Raw genomic sequence first — 17,632 nt, forward strand, 5'->3', positions numbered from 1 at the left:
GTGGAACATCAGATTAGGAACAGCTTCGAAAATGGGCTTGACTATTGCCATTTCAAGGTTCCCGGCGAGAGAAACGTCGCGCGCTAGTCTTCCATAGTTATCGGATTAAGGGGGTACAGGACTATTGAAATCTCGAAAAATCGATTTTTTTATTAGTATTAATTCGGGAAGGGTGATCCTTTGTGAACATTTGCAACAAAGTTTCACGAGGAAATTGGAATAATTGCGGAAATTTTAGCGCTGAACGAAACTGACAAGGGAAGATCTCGAACCCGAAAATTCAAAAAATTCTGAAACTTTGTGAATATGTAGGCGATTTCCTCCTGATTACAGCGAAATTTTTGTTTGTTGCCCAAATTCACTCGAAGAAGGTGAAATTAACCCCTGAAAAATCGGCTATTTTCCGATTTTGTGTCTTAACTCGTGAACAGTAAAATAATTTGTTCGCCAAATGATTGATCTAATTGAATGAAGTAACTTTTGTCTTGAAACTTTTTTTCTATCTCTTACAGTTCGCGAATTATAACACAAAATCGGAAACACAGTATTGGCGTAGGGGACTTAATTTTGAAGCCATTTATCTCGAAACTATATTTTTAAACACCCTACATCACTGTGTACATCATAACTTTTGAACGAATGAATATTTTCACTTGAAATTTTAACTGGAGGTGTAGAATTCCTTTCTCTATAACACGGAGTTTCCGCACCAACATTGGATGTTTGTAATCATTTTTATAAACGATTAAAGGCGATTTTTTTCCGTAAAAGTGTAGGGCAAAATTGATTCGTGTGAAACTTTCACAATTTTTGTTTAAATTCGCCAGTCAAAATCCATGTTGTAGATTTTGATGTAGAAGGTACTCACCCCAAAGCATTTTGCTTTCAATTGATTGGTTCACCTACACTACGTACACCGACTATATCTGCGCACTACGCAGGACCATCTTCAGCGCTTAATAATGTTAACAAATTTGTTCATTCCGACAATTTTTTTTTTGATAATTACTCGGAAACGCGTCCGCAATAATTTATGAAAATTACTGGTGTAATGATTACTTGTTATCTAAGCAATCCAACACAAAAGAAACCATCAATTTTACGTATGCAATAGTCCTGTACCCCCTTAAGGCATCAGTCTGCTGGATAGTATCGCATTCGTCGCCGCTATACTCCGTGCAGAAAATTTTAGTCAGCTAAGGCGGTCGAGCGGCTGTTCCCCCACCCCCTCGTCCGTCCCGCGCGCAGGCAGTGCGCGTTTGAATTCGAATCAGATAGCGAGAGGCGAACTGGCGTGACTTGCTCGCTAAATAAACTACACGCGCGTTCGTTAAACGCCGCGATCTGCGAAATATTTTTCCACGATAATTCACCGTCGATTCGAAACTAGTACCGTGTGTTTAAACGCGCCGTTAAAAAGAATACGAGCGCGGCGTGGGAACTGTTTGCGTAGCGAGTGAAATATTCCCGACAGAAACAATAGGTGGCTAATAAACACGACAGTAAAAGCGGAAGCGGGCCGCGCGCTCACAGGTGTGTATCGCTCGGATGGGATCGATACCTGAATAAAATCTCTCAATTATCGCGAACGGGAGTAGAACGAATTGCGTACGGGACTGGTAAGCTCGCATAGCAAAGAATTATGAGCGCGAGAATCGTTCTCGTTTCCACTCGATGTACGCTATAGGTACCAACAGACACGGGTCGCGAGAACGCTCGCGAGCGCGCGCGCGCGCGCGATCATTACGCCATGCATTATTTATGTCATTCCATGTTCCGCTCACAATGTGGGTCTACCAATCAAAATGCATTGCTTATGCAAATGTCGGTCGCGCGGCGTAGTCTCGGGGTGAATTCGCAGTCTGCTACGGGGAATAATCATAATGATCAATAAGATACACCGCTGTCGACGAGGCGTGCATTGTTTCCTCGCCTACCCCCCTCCCCCCGCCTGCTCCGGCTCGCGTTTCCCCGCCTCACTTTCTCCGCTTCTCATCCCTTCGCCCCGTTCCGCGACTCTCCCTTTTCTCTTTATCTGCTCGCCTCCTATCCCCCGTGTCGCTTGTCTCTGCACTTCATGCAAATCTTGAGGCGCATTGTCTGCCGGCGATATTAGGGGGAACTGTTATCGCGTTGCATAATTTCCGTGTTCGCTCGTGCACTCTCCGCTCCGCCGAGCCGGGGCCCCGGATAATCCGTTTGTACTCGAGCGTCGGAGCAGACGTTTCTCGGGCCGAGACTACTTTCACAGGTGTAGAAACCGCGGATCACGGAGCCACGAGCAGGACCCCGACCGATCGGGCCTCGTTCCCTCCTCGAGACGTTGCAATTAGCCGGCGATTTTTCCATCGATCTGCCCCGGGTCGTGCCAATCCACCTGGGGCTCGCTTCGCGGGAAACGAGAGCCGAGGGAATTAATGCAGTCGTGACGACGGCAGTAACGCCGCTCGCGAATGGTTTCTAACTCTGTGCAGGAGGATGGTGTACGGTTCTATTTACGCCGCGAAAGTTGCGGATAATTTTGAGTGTGCCGGGCGAGGTTAAGCTAATTGGGCTATTGTGGGTAACGAACATTTGGGTAGCAGGGGAATTCGTAAAATCGAAGCTCGATTAATTTAAATCGCAGCATATTCTGATGGATTAATTCCAGTTGATGGGCGGTTTTATCGAATGATGTAATATCGTGGAGCAACGCGTCGTCGTTATGTTAAAATCCTCGGATTATTAATGGAACGCTCGAAGAGCGTATGAAATAACGTTTGCGGGTGAAACGTTCCCTGTACATAGGTGCACCAGCCCCGAAATCCGCGTACGAGCCACGAAGACCTTGACCAGTGGCGGGCTTTCGAACTGCAGGGATGCAAGTCGGCCCAGTTATAGGGCGAATGCGGTCGGCTCTGGTCGTCGGGCGGTTTCGGAATCTGCGCCACGTGTTGGCGGTTTTGCGGTGCGAGGAAAACCGCCAGCCCTCGAAGCTCTTCTCTGTCATTCCCCGTTCGCCCTGCCCTTCCGCGCTGTCTTTCGAAGCTCAGCTTCGATTCTCCTGCGACCTTGCTACTTCAACCTCTTGCACCATGTCCCCTGATATTCGCACTTCGTGATCCTGCATTTTCTTGTACCTCGGCATTTGCAGTATTCATTCGAGTCGCCTTCAAAACCTTAAGTGCACGACTCCAGAGAATGTTTGACTTAACAACTGACACTCCGCTGTATCTACAACGAACACAGGGATGAGATCGTTGCGCAAACTCGATAGTCGTTTTTCTCGACTCCGTGAGAATTTCCTTTAAAGGACAAAGCTGCGCGCGTGCGTAAGTGTCGGCAAACGCGTGTCTCACAAGGGAAGATCCCGAAAATTCAAAACATTCTGAAACTTTGTGGATATTTAGTGATTTTTCTCCTGATTACAATGCACTTTTTTGCTGCCCAAAATCACACTAACGGAGTAAAATTAACCCTTGAAGATTCGGCTATTTTTCGATTTTATTTTCTAACTCGCAATCTGTAAGAGATAGAAAAGAAATTTCAAGACAAAAGTTACTTCTTTTAATTAGATCTATTAAATGGTAAATGTTTTATCAATTGTTTAAACAATTAGAAAAAAGTTACAAAGAAAAATATTAATAATATTTTATAAAATTCGTGGTTTCACGTGAAATCTGAACTGGATTTAAATAATTATGAAACAGCATAATCCATATTTTTTTTCCATACAATTTCAACTTTTGTTGTATTGGGGAAATATGCTCCTCGATGATCGAATAACTTTTGGATCCCATTGTAACGTACCTTAAGGGGGACACCACTATCCAGTTCAGATTTCACGTGAAACAACGAATTTTAGAAAACATTATTAATATTTATGTTTATAACTTTTTTTCTAATTGTTTAAACAGTTGATAAAACTTTTACCATTGGATAGATCTAATTAAAAGAAGTAACTTTTGTCTTGAAATTTCTTTTCTATATCTTACAGATTGCGAGTTAGAAAATAAAATCTAAAAATATCCGAATATTCAGGGGATAATTTCACCCCGTTAGTGTGATTTTGGGCAGCAAAAAAATTGCGTTGTAATCAGGTGGAAATTCCCTACATATCCACAAAGTTTCAGAATTTTTTGAATGTCGGGTTCGGGATCTTCCCTTGTCACTACATTTCGTCATCTGCATTTTGCGCGAGTATTCTCGTCGGCACGTTATCCGCGGTATTTCTGCTGTTATTAACGGCGCAAAGTCGTGTGCCCCGTCGAATCCTCCGCGGACGGGATTAGCCGCGGCGGTGGCGTGGACGTTTCCAAGGAGGGACGTGCGATCTAGGCGACACAGCTCGCGGCGACGGAATTACGAAAGCTTTTAACTTTTTGTTTAATTATTACTGGGCAATTATGGTAATTAACGTGGCGGCGCGAGAGCGGGCGCTTTCTCTAGAGGCTCGACTCGCTCGGTCCCCGTTAATATGTATAAAGCCCCGCGTGCTGGGCTGGTTGCCGAGCGGTGGCTTATCCACGGCATCGATCCGCGAAATGATTAATGTTACCTCGGCGGTTTGACGCGTGATCGCGTCTCGCATTCACGGTCGAGGCGAGGCGAAGAGGACAGTATGGAGAGGAGGAGGGCCCTTAACTCGGCCGATAATGCACGCTGATAATCGGGTCTTTAGTGGACGGGCAGGATCGATGGAACTAACGTAATTAGGCGCGGTGATATGCGCCACTTAAGCGTACTTAAGTGGCTGCAAACGCAACTGATTGGTTCTGTTACCGCCAGCCGACGTAATGTGCACTACGACACACGCCCCCTACACCCCCCGCGGCCCACCCACTCTCTCTCTCCGACGCGTACAGATAATGCACTTTGCGCGGCACCCAGTTATTAGAGTCGCTAACAAACATTACCATCCAAAGGAGATCGTGGACGAGGCGCGGGGCTGCTTTCTTGAAATCCGTTCCATTAAACGACGCCCTTTGATGCTCCCTTCCAGAAGGAATCGTACGAATCGGGGACAACTGCTTTGAGAGAGTAAACCGAGCGTGCTTGTTATACGAGGAACAAAAGAGCAAACGTGATCTCGTTCCGCTCGATCCGATTCATTCGATCGCATTTTATATCGTATCGATACGACGATACCATGCACATACACTATTATAGCTTTCGCCCAGCGTGCCGGCGTCATCACGCCCCATACCGTGGCCCGATATTAATTCTCTTTTCGGGTCGTCACTTGTCAGGCGGTGATTTCACGGCATTTTCGAGCCGCGCGTTATTTGAATACCGGTCGCGTTATTATGATTGCTCTCGATCAAAAAACGAAAGAGCGGAGAGGGAGAAGGGATGGGACAGGATATGATGCAGGGCGTGACGCCAGGCTCCAGAGGGTGGGCACCAGCTATCGGATAATTAAATCGGCCGCAGGACGTAAAGGACACTGATTGACGGCCGCCAGCCGCGCTCTCTCATCATTATTCGTCGAAACGACATAATTCGCGTTTCGCTTTTCGACGGAGGCTAACCGCATTTTCCGGTACAATCTCTCCGACCCTCCTGCCGCCCGCGTCGCGTCACCGGTGTAAAAACCCTCCACCCCTATTCGCCGCTTTTATTCCATGCGAAACCATGAATATTTTAAAGCCCCGGCGAAAAATGAATTTCACTCCCCCTGAGAGTTTGTACCGCTGCAAAAATTAGATGATTTCGCGCGCGCGCGACCCCGCGCTTTTCGTCGAATGCACGCGCGCGGAGCGATCTATTATTGATACGCCGCGAAACAATATTCCGGCGGGATTTTTTACGCGGCGATTTAATTTGATTTCATGGCGATGGCGCCTGTTTATTACGCCTTTATTCGAGCGCGCCAATCAACGCGAGACGATATTGTTCCATCGGTCTGTGCACGTTCCGTGAAACAGGCGACATTAAATCAGAGGAATCTGAATGTGACCTTTGCCCTGGATTTGTTGGATTCTCGAGGGATGATGCGTGGTACGTGATCGGAATAGAAAAAGAGGACGTGGCCGATGAATGTTCGAGAGGGGATATCGGGAAAAAGTTAATTTACGCGGTATAATTGAGGTTTCTCGTTTTTGCGTGTCGCGTGTAATTAAAGGTGAAGCACTGCGATGGTTTTGCTCGAAGGAGGCGGACTTTTGGCAAGCACAATGTTGAAACCAATCGCCGATCGATACCGCGAAAACTTTCACTCGAACCCCTGACCAATCTGTTACCGGCAGCGATCAGGTGCTCGGGCCAGGTTCTGCGGAAACATCTCCGTAGAAATTACGAGCCCGCATTGCAAAAGGAATTCGTCGAATGGAAATATTTATGGCAGCTGTGTTTTACGGCAAAGTGGAAATTGTAACTGGCCGCGTGCGCGTATCACGTATCGCTGTGATAATATAGAATAGGTGGGATAAACCCGGGTAAGTCCGTGATAGTTTTAGGATTTGTCTATTAACTGCTAATATTTACATATTCTGAAAGTGAGTCTAGGATATAATGATAGGTCATACATCAGAGAAACAAATAATAGGTTAACAGAAATTTACTAAGTATATTTAATTGAAAATATACAAAATTAAGTTGACATGACATACTCTGGTTACTTCGTGATAGCTCTGGTTACTCCGTGATAGTACTCTGGTAACTCCGTGATAGTTCTCGCTAGCCTGTGATATGGCCATCAGCTACTTTTTTTTATGTTATTTTATATTATTTTATATTATTTCATATTATTTTATATTATTGTTATTTTGCGCATAATCAATCGTTTCATGATCATTAGATGTCTGAGAGGTAAGTAAACATTGTTTCTGGTATTGACCATCAAAATTTCTGAAACAGCGCAATCAGAAACTCAGTTTCAGGCACACGAAAAATAAGAATTTAGTCACTTTTCATAAGCAAAAATAACACTGATGCCTTATTGTATGATAATTTCAAGAGTAAGACTTGTTAAAGTGTCATCTTACCATCACTTACCTGCAGTTTGAACTTTCCATTTATCTTCTAAAGAAAGCACATAAAAATTTTACGTATAATGCGCTGCTGGAACAAAATGCTCTCTCACTCTATCACCCTAACTTCAATTGACTAATTATTTTACCACAACATAGGTACACTAGAAGATCAACGCTCTCTGTTAGTGTTTGTTCCATCTAAATTGAGTAAGACAATTTAGAATTACAGATAAATGAAAAAGTATCACGCAGTAACCTGTACCTCGAACTTACCCGAGTTTACCCTACATGGAATCCTTGGTACGGAAAACTCAGCTCACGTGGCTAATACCGAGTATTAACCATGTTGAAAGAGGATAAGGGCTTCGCGAAGATGTCGAAAATTAATTTGAATGGTTCTCACGTACTCTAATAATACCGAAACCATGTCGAAACGTTGTTCTTTCAGTGCTCGAGTATATTAAAACACTTCACAAAGCAAGCCGCGAAATTTTAATTCAGAATTAATCAATTTGATCTATCCGACATAATCCTGGAAGCCCAACTCATCTGCTCGCATTTCGGGCTTCGCTAATTCGCTGCTAAGGGATAGGATCCATATCCTCATTAACATTTTTTGCTGTTGCGTCGAACTCGCTTGCGAACTCGCGTTCATCGCTATCGAAACATCCTGTATCGTGCCTCGTAGCAGCACTTCGATTTCTCGAGAGAGGCATTCAATCGCGAACGATCATCCGACCCCAGCTTTTCTCTTCCGTTGCGCGCATTATCTCCCACCGGTGGAAGCTCGTGCCGTTAAGTACAGCGTCGTCGGGCGCAAGGTGGACGAAGAGGGATACGGGTGGTGCGCGGCGAAAGCCAATAAATTAATTGGATTGACCGCGGGTGGCTTTGCGCGGACAAATGGGATCAGCGATGCTGCCGATCGGCAGAGCGCGCGTGCTCCGTCGATTCTTGCAAGCCTCGAACTCGCCCAGCCTTTAAGAAGCTGGCTCGTTAACAGGATGCCGTCTGATACCACCGGCGCGTTTACACGTGTTCGATATCGTTTAAAAGCAACCGCACACGAGCCACCGCCACCCTCTCGTGCTCTCTGCACACGTACAACGTTTGTACACCAGTGCACGCGACAAATGGACACACGGTATCGCCTCTGACGGCTTCGTCCCGTCTAACGCGTTAGACGCTGGCAAATATTACGCTAACCTGATAAGCACGGCTATCGATTCGAGCGGAATCGCTCCGGAGTACTTTCGCTTGGTTGAACGCAGCTGCTCCGTTTGCTAGATCAAACGCATTCGGGATCCTCGGATACGATTCCAACAAATATCGTCTTCTATCGAGAGACACGCGCGTTGGGGGTGTAAGCGCAGGAAAGAGAGCTGCGTCAGCGCCAGGATCCATCATCGGGGGTGTAATAACCCTTAAGCACGAAGTTGAACTTTTTTCACAATGCGCTGCAAGCTTCTCAAAGTCTCAGGCGACGTACGCTCGCTGCACGTTCAAGCTTTTTATTAAAGTTGACGACGTGCGGGGGCGAAGCTTGTATGTACGTTACAGCCTGTACTGGTGTTTCTCTCTGGCTGGGAGAAAGGGCGTTGAAGCGACGAAGAGTAGCGGCATGGGAAGCAGGGTGGCGAGGAGGAGGCAGGGGTGGAGAACTATTTCAGCTTTTACGAGGCCGTCGTGGCGTATCCGTTTGGCGGGGTACGACGTGCAAAACGATCGATAACACGCTCGTAACGTTATTACCGACAGGTATACGGAGGTGGGTGGGTAGCAGCGGTACTACCGGTAATAATGTGGCTTTTACGGTCGTGGGCGCTGGTACAGCTGCCGCCAAAGTCGGTAAGCGTGGGTTTCCATCGGGGCTCTCAAATGCCGGAGCAGCAACCGAATTTGCGCCACTATTTCCGTCCTTCCACCCCCGCCTCTCTCTCGCACCCTCCGGCTCTCTCTCCTCTGTCTATCGCTTGTTGTTTCATAGAGAATAAAACCAGCCGCAGTCTGGGTTACGTGGCATGTCCTCCTAGATCTATCAGGCATTTCGCACTCTTCAAGATAATTCCTTCCCTCCGACAACACCGAGTACAAACACAAGCGAACTTATCAATAAAAGGCGACCAGAACCAAGGCAGACGTAAGGTAAACTGCACTAATGCTGGCACTGTACTAATCATTGGCATTCCTGATTAAAAAGTCAAATATAAGGCCGGGTACAGACTTGAGGCACGCACGCGAACGAGGCAAGCCGAGGCAGAACGAGCACGCAAGTGTTGCGCGCCTGTGAACTTCACGAACGTTCAACAGTTGCATGCTTGTTCTGCCTCGGCTTGCCTCGGTCGCGTTCGTGCTTCATGTCTGTACCCGGCCTTAAGAAGTATGAGCTTAGTTAGTACCTTTTTCTTACAATTTCTTATTTTTCTTTTACTACAAAACTGCAAATTTCAGTAGCTGAACTACACATTTTACGTCTGGCAATGGCACAAGAAAAGTCTTAGAGGTAGCGGTGTGACAAAGGGCTGAGTTTTGAGCGTGTTCTTAAAATTTTTATAAGGGGGTAAAGTATATTTTATCACTGTATAATTAAGTAATGGATTGAAGTAAAGATTCACTAAGTGTTGTAGGTATTCAATAGTGAATGAAATAGTCTGTTCAAACTTCGTTTTTACCTATTTTTTTTCTATATAATCTGAAATTTTCGGGTGCCAATGATTGTACATTTATACCTATTTTTGTTTTTCATTGAATATTTTTAAAGTGAAAGACTTAGGTAGGCAATAGGTAGGTGTTTTATTCTAATGAGAAATTCATAATCATCTATAACAACTGAAAATTAAGAGCATATAAAAACTTTATACATAATGTTAGAATATAATGTTTATTTATTTAAGAAAATAAAAGTTACACAGTCGATCGTCAGTATAATAATAATAAGAACTGTGTAATACTTAAACTAAAAGTAATAGAAAGAATAGTCTTTAGCGCGATGCAAGTTAACCGTTTGGAGGGTTTTCTCGGACTGAGAAGCGCAGGGGTCGAGAAGACCGTTTTCCCCTCTTTTGGGTCTCCTGTAACGAATGAAAGGAAAACTCACAAGTCACCGGGTCCCCAAAGTCCCTGACACTCCAACTCCAGGAACAGTCCATCGTTGTACACATTCCAACACATAATATACCTAAGTAGACATTCCAATTGAGATTTCCGCTTAGGGCACCAATCGTTGTACAGTTTACCCTATCACGTTTCGCTTCATTATTGAAACCGAGGAACATTGTCAGACGTTACAAAGGTACTATGAAATTACCCGCGATTACTAGCGATACATGCACCTGCGGGCCAAGTGGATCTCTTCCGCGAAACTCTAGATGCTTGCACACGCGCGAGGCAATATCCATGAGCGGCGCTTACAGGGCAAACTTTCCACGGCTGTCCGCCAAGGAGGATATTTGTCGGGCGGGGAACAATGTTTCTCGCGCGGCGGCGAGTCGATTTCCATGCAAAGCGTCTCCTGAAACCTCTTCTCCCGGGCGCGCGGAGCTTTTACGAGGTGAAATTGGTCGGCAGGAGTGCAACAGCCCAGGCCACGCTGGTACGTCGCGCGCAGCTTTAAACCGGAGGAGGCGTAATCAGCGGAACGGAAGCCGAAGCAGCGGCACGATTTCCGCCGCTTATGCCGCTCTAGCGCTGCTCCTCGCGTGTGCACGCCTCGAGGCGGCTTGCTGCTTACGTGGGCCGTGACAAGTGCATCCGGCACATCGAAGGATTAGCCATTCCTTACGTGCGCAATCACGACGTCCGATTACGCTCGGAGAACGTACTCGTGCCCGCCCCCTTCGCCCTCCAGAAATCTCCGCGTGGAAAAATCACGCGAGGGCTGTTCATAACGCTATTCCATGCTCTTACCGCTTATATAGAATACAGTATTTTCCTTTACGAGCATTCCCCGCTTTCTAGGATCACCCTGTGTTCCGTCCACCCCGTACCGAATTCTACACCGGCGCCCATCGAAGGGTAACTCCGTATACGTGCTTCCCTACAACGAGATCCGCGAAGGCCCTCCCCCTTCGTTCGTTGATTCAATCTCGACGCCGTTTCCTGTTTCGCGCGCGCTGTTTGCCAGCCGCTGTTCCCCGGCTGAACATTCAGGATACGAGGAAAATATTTTCTCGGCTCCCTCTCCCTCGCAGGCTTTCCCTCCCTCGAGGCAGCATGACGGATACAAACAAGATCAAGCAGAGGCGCTCGAGGGTAACCTTTTAGCTGCCTAACGTCGCTGCTTCGAAGGCTTCTTTTTGCAGTTCCGACGCCGCGGAGGTAGCGAAAGAAAAACGCGCGCTGGCGGTTTGTAAGCTCAAGACCTCGGTGACTCGGGAAACGGATTCCTTCGGGGGAGTACAGAAGCTCGAGCTTCCCGAGATATTGGTTGAAAATATTGCCTCCTCAGCCGAAGAACTGGGACATATTACTCGCCTCGTTGGTACATACGCGCGATCTTGCGCTATCCACCGCAGGCATTCCTCTAATGAGTTTAATGTCACCACTCTATCCTTCGCCTGAAGTGTTTTCTCAGAGTTCAGGCGTGTTTGGCAATGAATTAAAATTTTCCAGACATTGTATGTGTACACTGGGGCCTTATCTATTCTTACTTCTTGACCTAGATACGAAACTTAGTCGAAGGATATGTTGACGCCAGCAAACAATGATCGGAGCATTGTTGTGTGCGTTTAGAAATGACAGTGTCTCTCTCGTGGGTGTATACGGTTTGTTTGCCGGCAGGGGAGATGGCAGTCTGGATTTTACGACCTGTAATTTACGATTCGTATCTGCAGACTGTCGACTCGAGGGACAAAGCGTTTCATGTGTGAAAATTTCGTCGTACATCCTTGGAGGAGCGCGTTTTTGCGAGCGTAGAACGCGGCATGCCTCGGCCGAACGAAAAACAACCGCGTCGCCGGACGAAACTGACCTTATCGTTTTATTTTGTGTTTCAGGGTCCACCGCAGCCCGGCCAGCAATATAAATTCTCCATCGGCGAGCTGTGCGATCGTATCAAGGAGGACTTCAACTTTCTTCAGTCACAGTATCACAGGTACACCTCTGTTTTTAATGCCTATAAATCGACCCCCACCCCGCACAGCCATGCTCTCGCTGCACGAAAAGCTGTGCAACGTTCCCGAGGTCGTTTCGCGTGGGGATCAATCATACTTAATAACTACCGCGTTGATAAAAATGTCACTTGTCTGCTTAAAAAACGCGCGCTCGATTTGCGCGGACAATAGATGTTGCGTGGACGTTCGCTCGTCATCTTGACCCAGTTGTAATAATTGCAAGCGATAACGTCTCGAATGAGTCAACGATTCGTTCACAAGTTGAATAGATTCTTTACAGGAACTAACAAAAGAGTGGAAACTAGAAAGTGCTTGAAACACCATGATCTAATAAACTCGACGCGATAAAGGAGCGATAGCAACAGTGAAATCATTAAATTGGAATTACGATAGAGTTGCAAAAAACTCGTTTGATTTGAAGCGTTTTCTGCTTCCCACTCGACCGTTATCTTATCACGTGGACGTTGTCTCCGGTCCCGTATTCTCGGCGATGTCGCCGTAATTCATCGGCTGCAGTCGATTCCTAGGTGTATAGGGGATCCTTATCTAGGGAAGGTTTGCGCAAACGCCGCGTCCTAGCGTAGGCGAGGCGGGCGGACAACAAATCGACAGATGTTGGCAGGGAATTGTTTGCCCGAGCGGAAGCTATGCACACCGGAGGCATGCACATAGCCCGGGGGACGTGGAGGCAGGCTTCTCGGTTTCGATTCTATACGCACGCGTGTTACGCGCCCGCAAGAGCTGTTCAGCTTCTTTACGAGCCGTCCGGCCACATTTCTCCATCGCGTTTACGATGCAATCCTTTCTTTTTCACTCGGCCTAGCCCTTCCTGCTGTATCCACCCGCGTCAAATGCGCGTAGCTTTGCTGCAACTCGTTTCTTACATCGTAATACAACCCATTTCGATCTCACTTCTGAGCATTAGGATAAAATGAAATTGACTGAGATGCGCAGCGCTTATGCGTTGCCACGGTACGTAGAAAATAAATGATTACAATGGTACCGCAAGGAGCACAGGAGCATCTGTTGGGTTACCCGGTAGAGTGAGCAGTAATTCAATAGAGCAAATACAATAGAATCACTTTATTGATACAATGCAGTCAATTGTATTAAATGATGAACATAAGAAATAATAGAATACTGTTCGTGTAAACTGTAAAGCTCTGCGCACACATATCCGTTCCGTGTCAGTTCCGTATCCGTCGTGCCAATGGTAAGAAGAAGAGGCCCTCTACGTCCCTCTTCTTCTTACCACTAGCGCGACGGATACGGAACTGACACGGAACGGATATGTGTGCGCAGACTTTAAAGGATCGCGTGTCTACTGCGTCCGGAGAAGAACTGACTGGGACAACCACGGTCCTCGGTGCTTGACAAGCCCCAAAGAGGCCCAGCGGTGCATAGGGCCCTAAATGTGACACCGTAACTAAATTCCACCGTATACAACAACAGCATCATCCCCTGTACATCCCACAAAAAATAGTCATCGCGGCGCTAAACTCTCAAGAATACACAGCCCCGTAGAAACGTAACAAGTACCTATAGGAATATGTATAGAAGGTAATCGAGCGCGATACGATCTGGCACGCGAAACGGTGGAGAAATGCTGCTCGATAAGGGGACTTTCTTCGGGCGTAGCATCAACCTTCCAACGGTCTCCTCCCCCCGTGGCGATCCCTATCGGCGGCTTGACACGTTAATTTATGCCTCGGCCCTTTAACGTGTTAATTCGCGACGTCACGTGCCGCACGATTTCCACCGACGACGGAAACTTAAATTGCTGTTTCGTGTCGCGGCGACACGGCCAGCTGAATGACAGAAAAAAAGGGGTGGGGGGGGGGGGTCGGACGTGGGGCGAGAAGGAGAGGCAAGGCCCCTCGGGGCTGTGCGCATACATGCATAAATATGCGCCGGGCGTACGTGAGCCGCGTGCGACATTTCGACACGCTCGCGCTCCGTACAGGGCAGTCAGAAAGTAGCCAATTTCGCACTCGGTGCACACCGACTCTTTCACAGAGTGCTTGATTTCCTCCCGAGCCACGCCCCGGGACCACGTGTCCGCTTAACGATACGCGCGAAAATGAAAATGTTTGCCACGGGGACGCGTGCCCCTCGCTAACCGTCGCGACGATGCCGGATCACTGGAAAACACTCCGTGACTCAATGAAGCTATCCAGCAAATGACTCTCGCTGCTCTTACTCTATCGCGTTCGATTTGTCTGCCGTTGGCGTGTTAATGCGGGAAAAGGTAGACGAAGTGCAGTAAATTTGGAATACCAGTTTGTTTAAGACGAATAAAAAATTACAGCAGAGGATGGAAACATATAATACTGTATACAACTTTTACATTTTAAACTCTCAGTAACAATAAAAAACAAAAAGTAACTAAAACTTTGATCTAAATGAAACACGACAGGAAGTATCGATTTCGTTAAGGTACAGGTAATTTGGAATACATCTATTCCAATTTACCTTCACTTTATAAACTCAAAAAAACATGTAGATAATAAAATTATTTTCTTTCATGATCTAATCAGGCTGAATAATCACAATATAGGAACAATCTTAAAAAAACAATCATAAAATACATAAAAAGTAATATTTAAGTTAAACGATTTTATTTAAAATTCAGTAACAACTAAAAAATTCAGTGTATTTTAAATAGAATCGTTTAACTTAATTTTTTTTTTATTACTTACTTTTTAGTGTCTGAGTTTTATTTGTGGTTATAGGCGGATTTCAAGTCGTTTGGATTTGTGCTTATTCATTCACAAATGTCATTAGTTAACAGGTCGTTAGCCCCTATTATCTACGGTGTTACAAATTAGATAGCGTTCGTAGTTTATTAGATACTTCGGCATTCCAAATTCCCAACAATATTCCAAACATGCTGCACTTCCTCTACCGTTCACGCGTGGGCACCAAGTGCTCTCTTTTCCAAGCAACTGCAGCTTCGTTCGTTTCGGTTTGAAAGAAAAAAAACATCTCTGAAAGACTTTAAAGTTCAGGTGAAACCGAAGCCCAGATTGAACCACCGTGTCTGAAACCGTTTCACAACAGTTTCGCCACAGATTTATTTCCTTCTGGTTCGATTAGCGATACGCTATGTATCCCGGGTGTAGAAGGTTGCACAAGCCGCGATGAATTTCCCGCGCGAGCGGTCGCGATCCCGCGGAATAATACCCGTTGCACGTCTATATTATACGCTCGATGACGCGGAAAGTGGCGCGGCCACGGGTTAGTTTTATTATCAGACAATCTCCGCGATTAACGCTTTCGCGAGCCTGGCAAGGGGGACCATAAATTTCGCCGCTTACAAATTGAGAACGGCTGGAACGCGGGGAACTCCCGCGGCACCGCGCGGCGAGGAACAGGTGCGCGACTCCGCGTGTTTACATCCCGAAACGTTCGCCGAGGAGCGGGCTTGATAAGGCGTCTTGTAAATCGTTGCACCGCGTCAATCGTAGATAATTAATGGGCCGGTGCCGCCGCTCTCGCGCAACCAGAATTATCGCTCGACCGATCATTAATATCGTGCTAATTTATCGCGACGAAGCCGCGATCCAGTCGCCCAGGTACGTTTCCTCGCGCTCCCCACAAGCGCGCGGCCCACTGTAAACCCGCTAACGATTAACTGAATAATTCAGTTCTACCCCCTTTAAAGGAGCCAACTCGTAAAAACGGACGGTCTCGTTAGCGGTGCATCGAGTTCTCGTATGGCGATCGAGGAGGCAGGGACCGCCGCACGCCCGGCCGCGAGATTCACGATCGAATATGGTCGCGCAGCAATCCGAGCAGCTCTGATAGTACCCGGCGGCATGGCACGTCGAATGTTGGAACTTCGAAACACGCCGCGCAACGGACTTTCGCCTTCGCGAGTCCGGAATCGAGCGGAGAACGATAATTGCCTGTCGATTCTCGTCGACGGACTGCGGAGGTTGTACCAGCCACTCAATTTCGCCTCGCCGATGCAACTACTAGATACAGTTAATCGCCTTAGCGTTCTTTCCTTCTTTCGGATTCCCTGCCAATTACGGTAACGAATGGAAATCGCCCGCGCGGACCGTTCGCCTCTGTCGAACGTATCCGCTACAAGTAATTAGAAGCTCGATCCGTTGTTATCAAGGAAGAGTTTATCGGAACGTGGCTCGCGGAAAAGGTGCCTTTACATTTTTCGCGACCGCGGTGGCGTTATTGTTCCGCGTTCGATGCCACGCAGAAAGGACTTCACGGCTGGACTTACTTCGCTCTTTGTCGCTAATTGCCCGAGATCTCTTTTTTCGTTTTTCAGCTTTACCTTCGACGCCGTAACTTTTCCATTTAGCCCCATTGTCGCGGACCCCGGGACGGGGGCGTTTTAATATAATGCGCGCCGCGACTACCGCGAACAGAGGGGCGAACAATGGCTCCGCGTTCACGGGGGTTGGCGTTGATATTAATGCTGTGTTCTTGTTCCCCTTGCGCGGCCTAAAATTCCAGTGGAACTGGTGCGAAAATAGAGAATACAGAGGCATTACGCGACGGTAAGCCCCGAGGGAGGAGAAAAAGGAAAAACGAGGGGATTCGTTTACACTATTACATTATATTCGTCCACACGCTGCCCCTTCCCGCGCGTTCTTTGCCTCGTTTCTTCCTCGAAACCGATAAATTAAAATTAATTGCTCGATGCTAATGCTTCGTGGAATGGTCGCTGCATATTTACACTCCGATAACCAATCGATTGTCAAGTTCTGTTGTCTAAATTCAATTTTCCAATTACTCCATGTTTCTTAGGTTATCGAATTTTTAAATTTCCAACTCGAAGCAGCCGCGATTTACCTGCTCGTAAAGTACTATGGTGACGGATAGAAAAACGTGCACGCGGCGCAGAGAGCGTTCCTCGCGCGGTGTGTTACGGACGTCATTCAGCAATTACGGGCACGTAATTATTACACGACCGGCTGGGAGGGATGCAATTTCGTAGAATCGCTACGATCCCGAGTCTATTCCGCCGGCGAGCTCGTAAACAAAAATATGACGCTCGGCCGCCGTTAAAATAAAAATTACCGCCAGCGTGAAGCGGGGCCTCGCTCGCGTCGTTTCCCGCGCAAATTGCCGCGTCCGCGGATCAATAGGAATTAATTTTCCATTTACCGGCCTATTATTTCTGCCGAGCCAGCTATCGCTGCGAGCGATAAAGATCGATAATTCTGTTCGACGACGAAAAAGTAACACGCTCCCGGAGCGCGCAATTTGCTCACCGAGCTATTGTTGATTTTGGTCGAAACTGCAGCACCGCGGGGGGCACGGCCCGCTTTGTTCCGCGTATCGTCTCGACTTTGCGAAATTCCGCCGCCCTGTTGATTTTTCGCGTTACACTGGTCCGCCCGTGGGAGGGGCAACATTTATTTCATTGAAAACTCTTTTCCCTCCTCTCGTTTCGCTTTGTATTCGTTTGTTCCGCGTTTCATTACTTCGCCGCTCGGCGCAGATCGGTATCAGTAATTTTTGATAAACACGGGGTCATCGGTCGGCCCCCGTCCCATCGCGACCAATCGAACGAAACGAATCCGTTGCCCGCGATTGCAC

At 47.2% G+C, this 17,632-nt stretch overlaps 1 protein-coding gene across 2 annotated transcripts in view; it reads left to right on the forward strand.

Annotated features, from left to right (window-relative positions):
- Nucleotides 1–17,632, forward strand: part of LOC143366585 (protein groucho) — a 125,946-nt gene that overhangs the window by 21,851 nt on the left and 86,463 nt on the right. For both annotated transcript variants that reach the window (XM_076807719.1, XM_076807720.1), the window contains exon 2: nucleotides 11,948–12,045. In XM_076807719.1, the coding sequence (XP_076663834.1) occupies nucleotides 11,948–12,045 (98 nt within the window). The remainder of the gene's footprint in view (nucleotides 1–11,947; nucleotides 12,046–17,632) is intronic.

This window comes from Andrena cerasifolii, chromosome 3, assembly GCF_050908995.1.
Source record: "Andrena cerasifolii isolate SP2316 chromosome 3, iyAndCera1_principal, whole genome shotgun sequence".
Taxonomy (NCBI): Eukaryota; Metazoa; Arthropoda; class Insecta; order Hymenoptera; family Andrenidae; genus Andrena; species Andrena cerasifolii.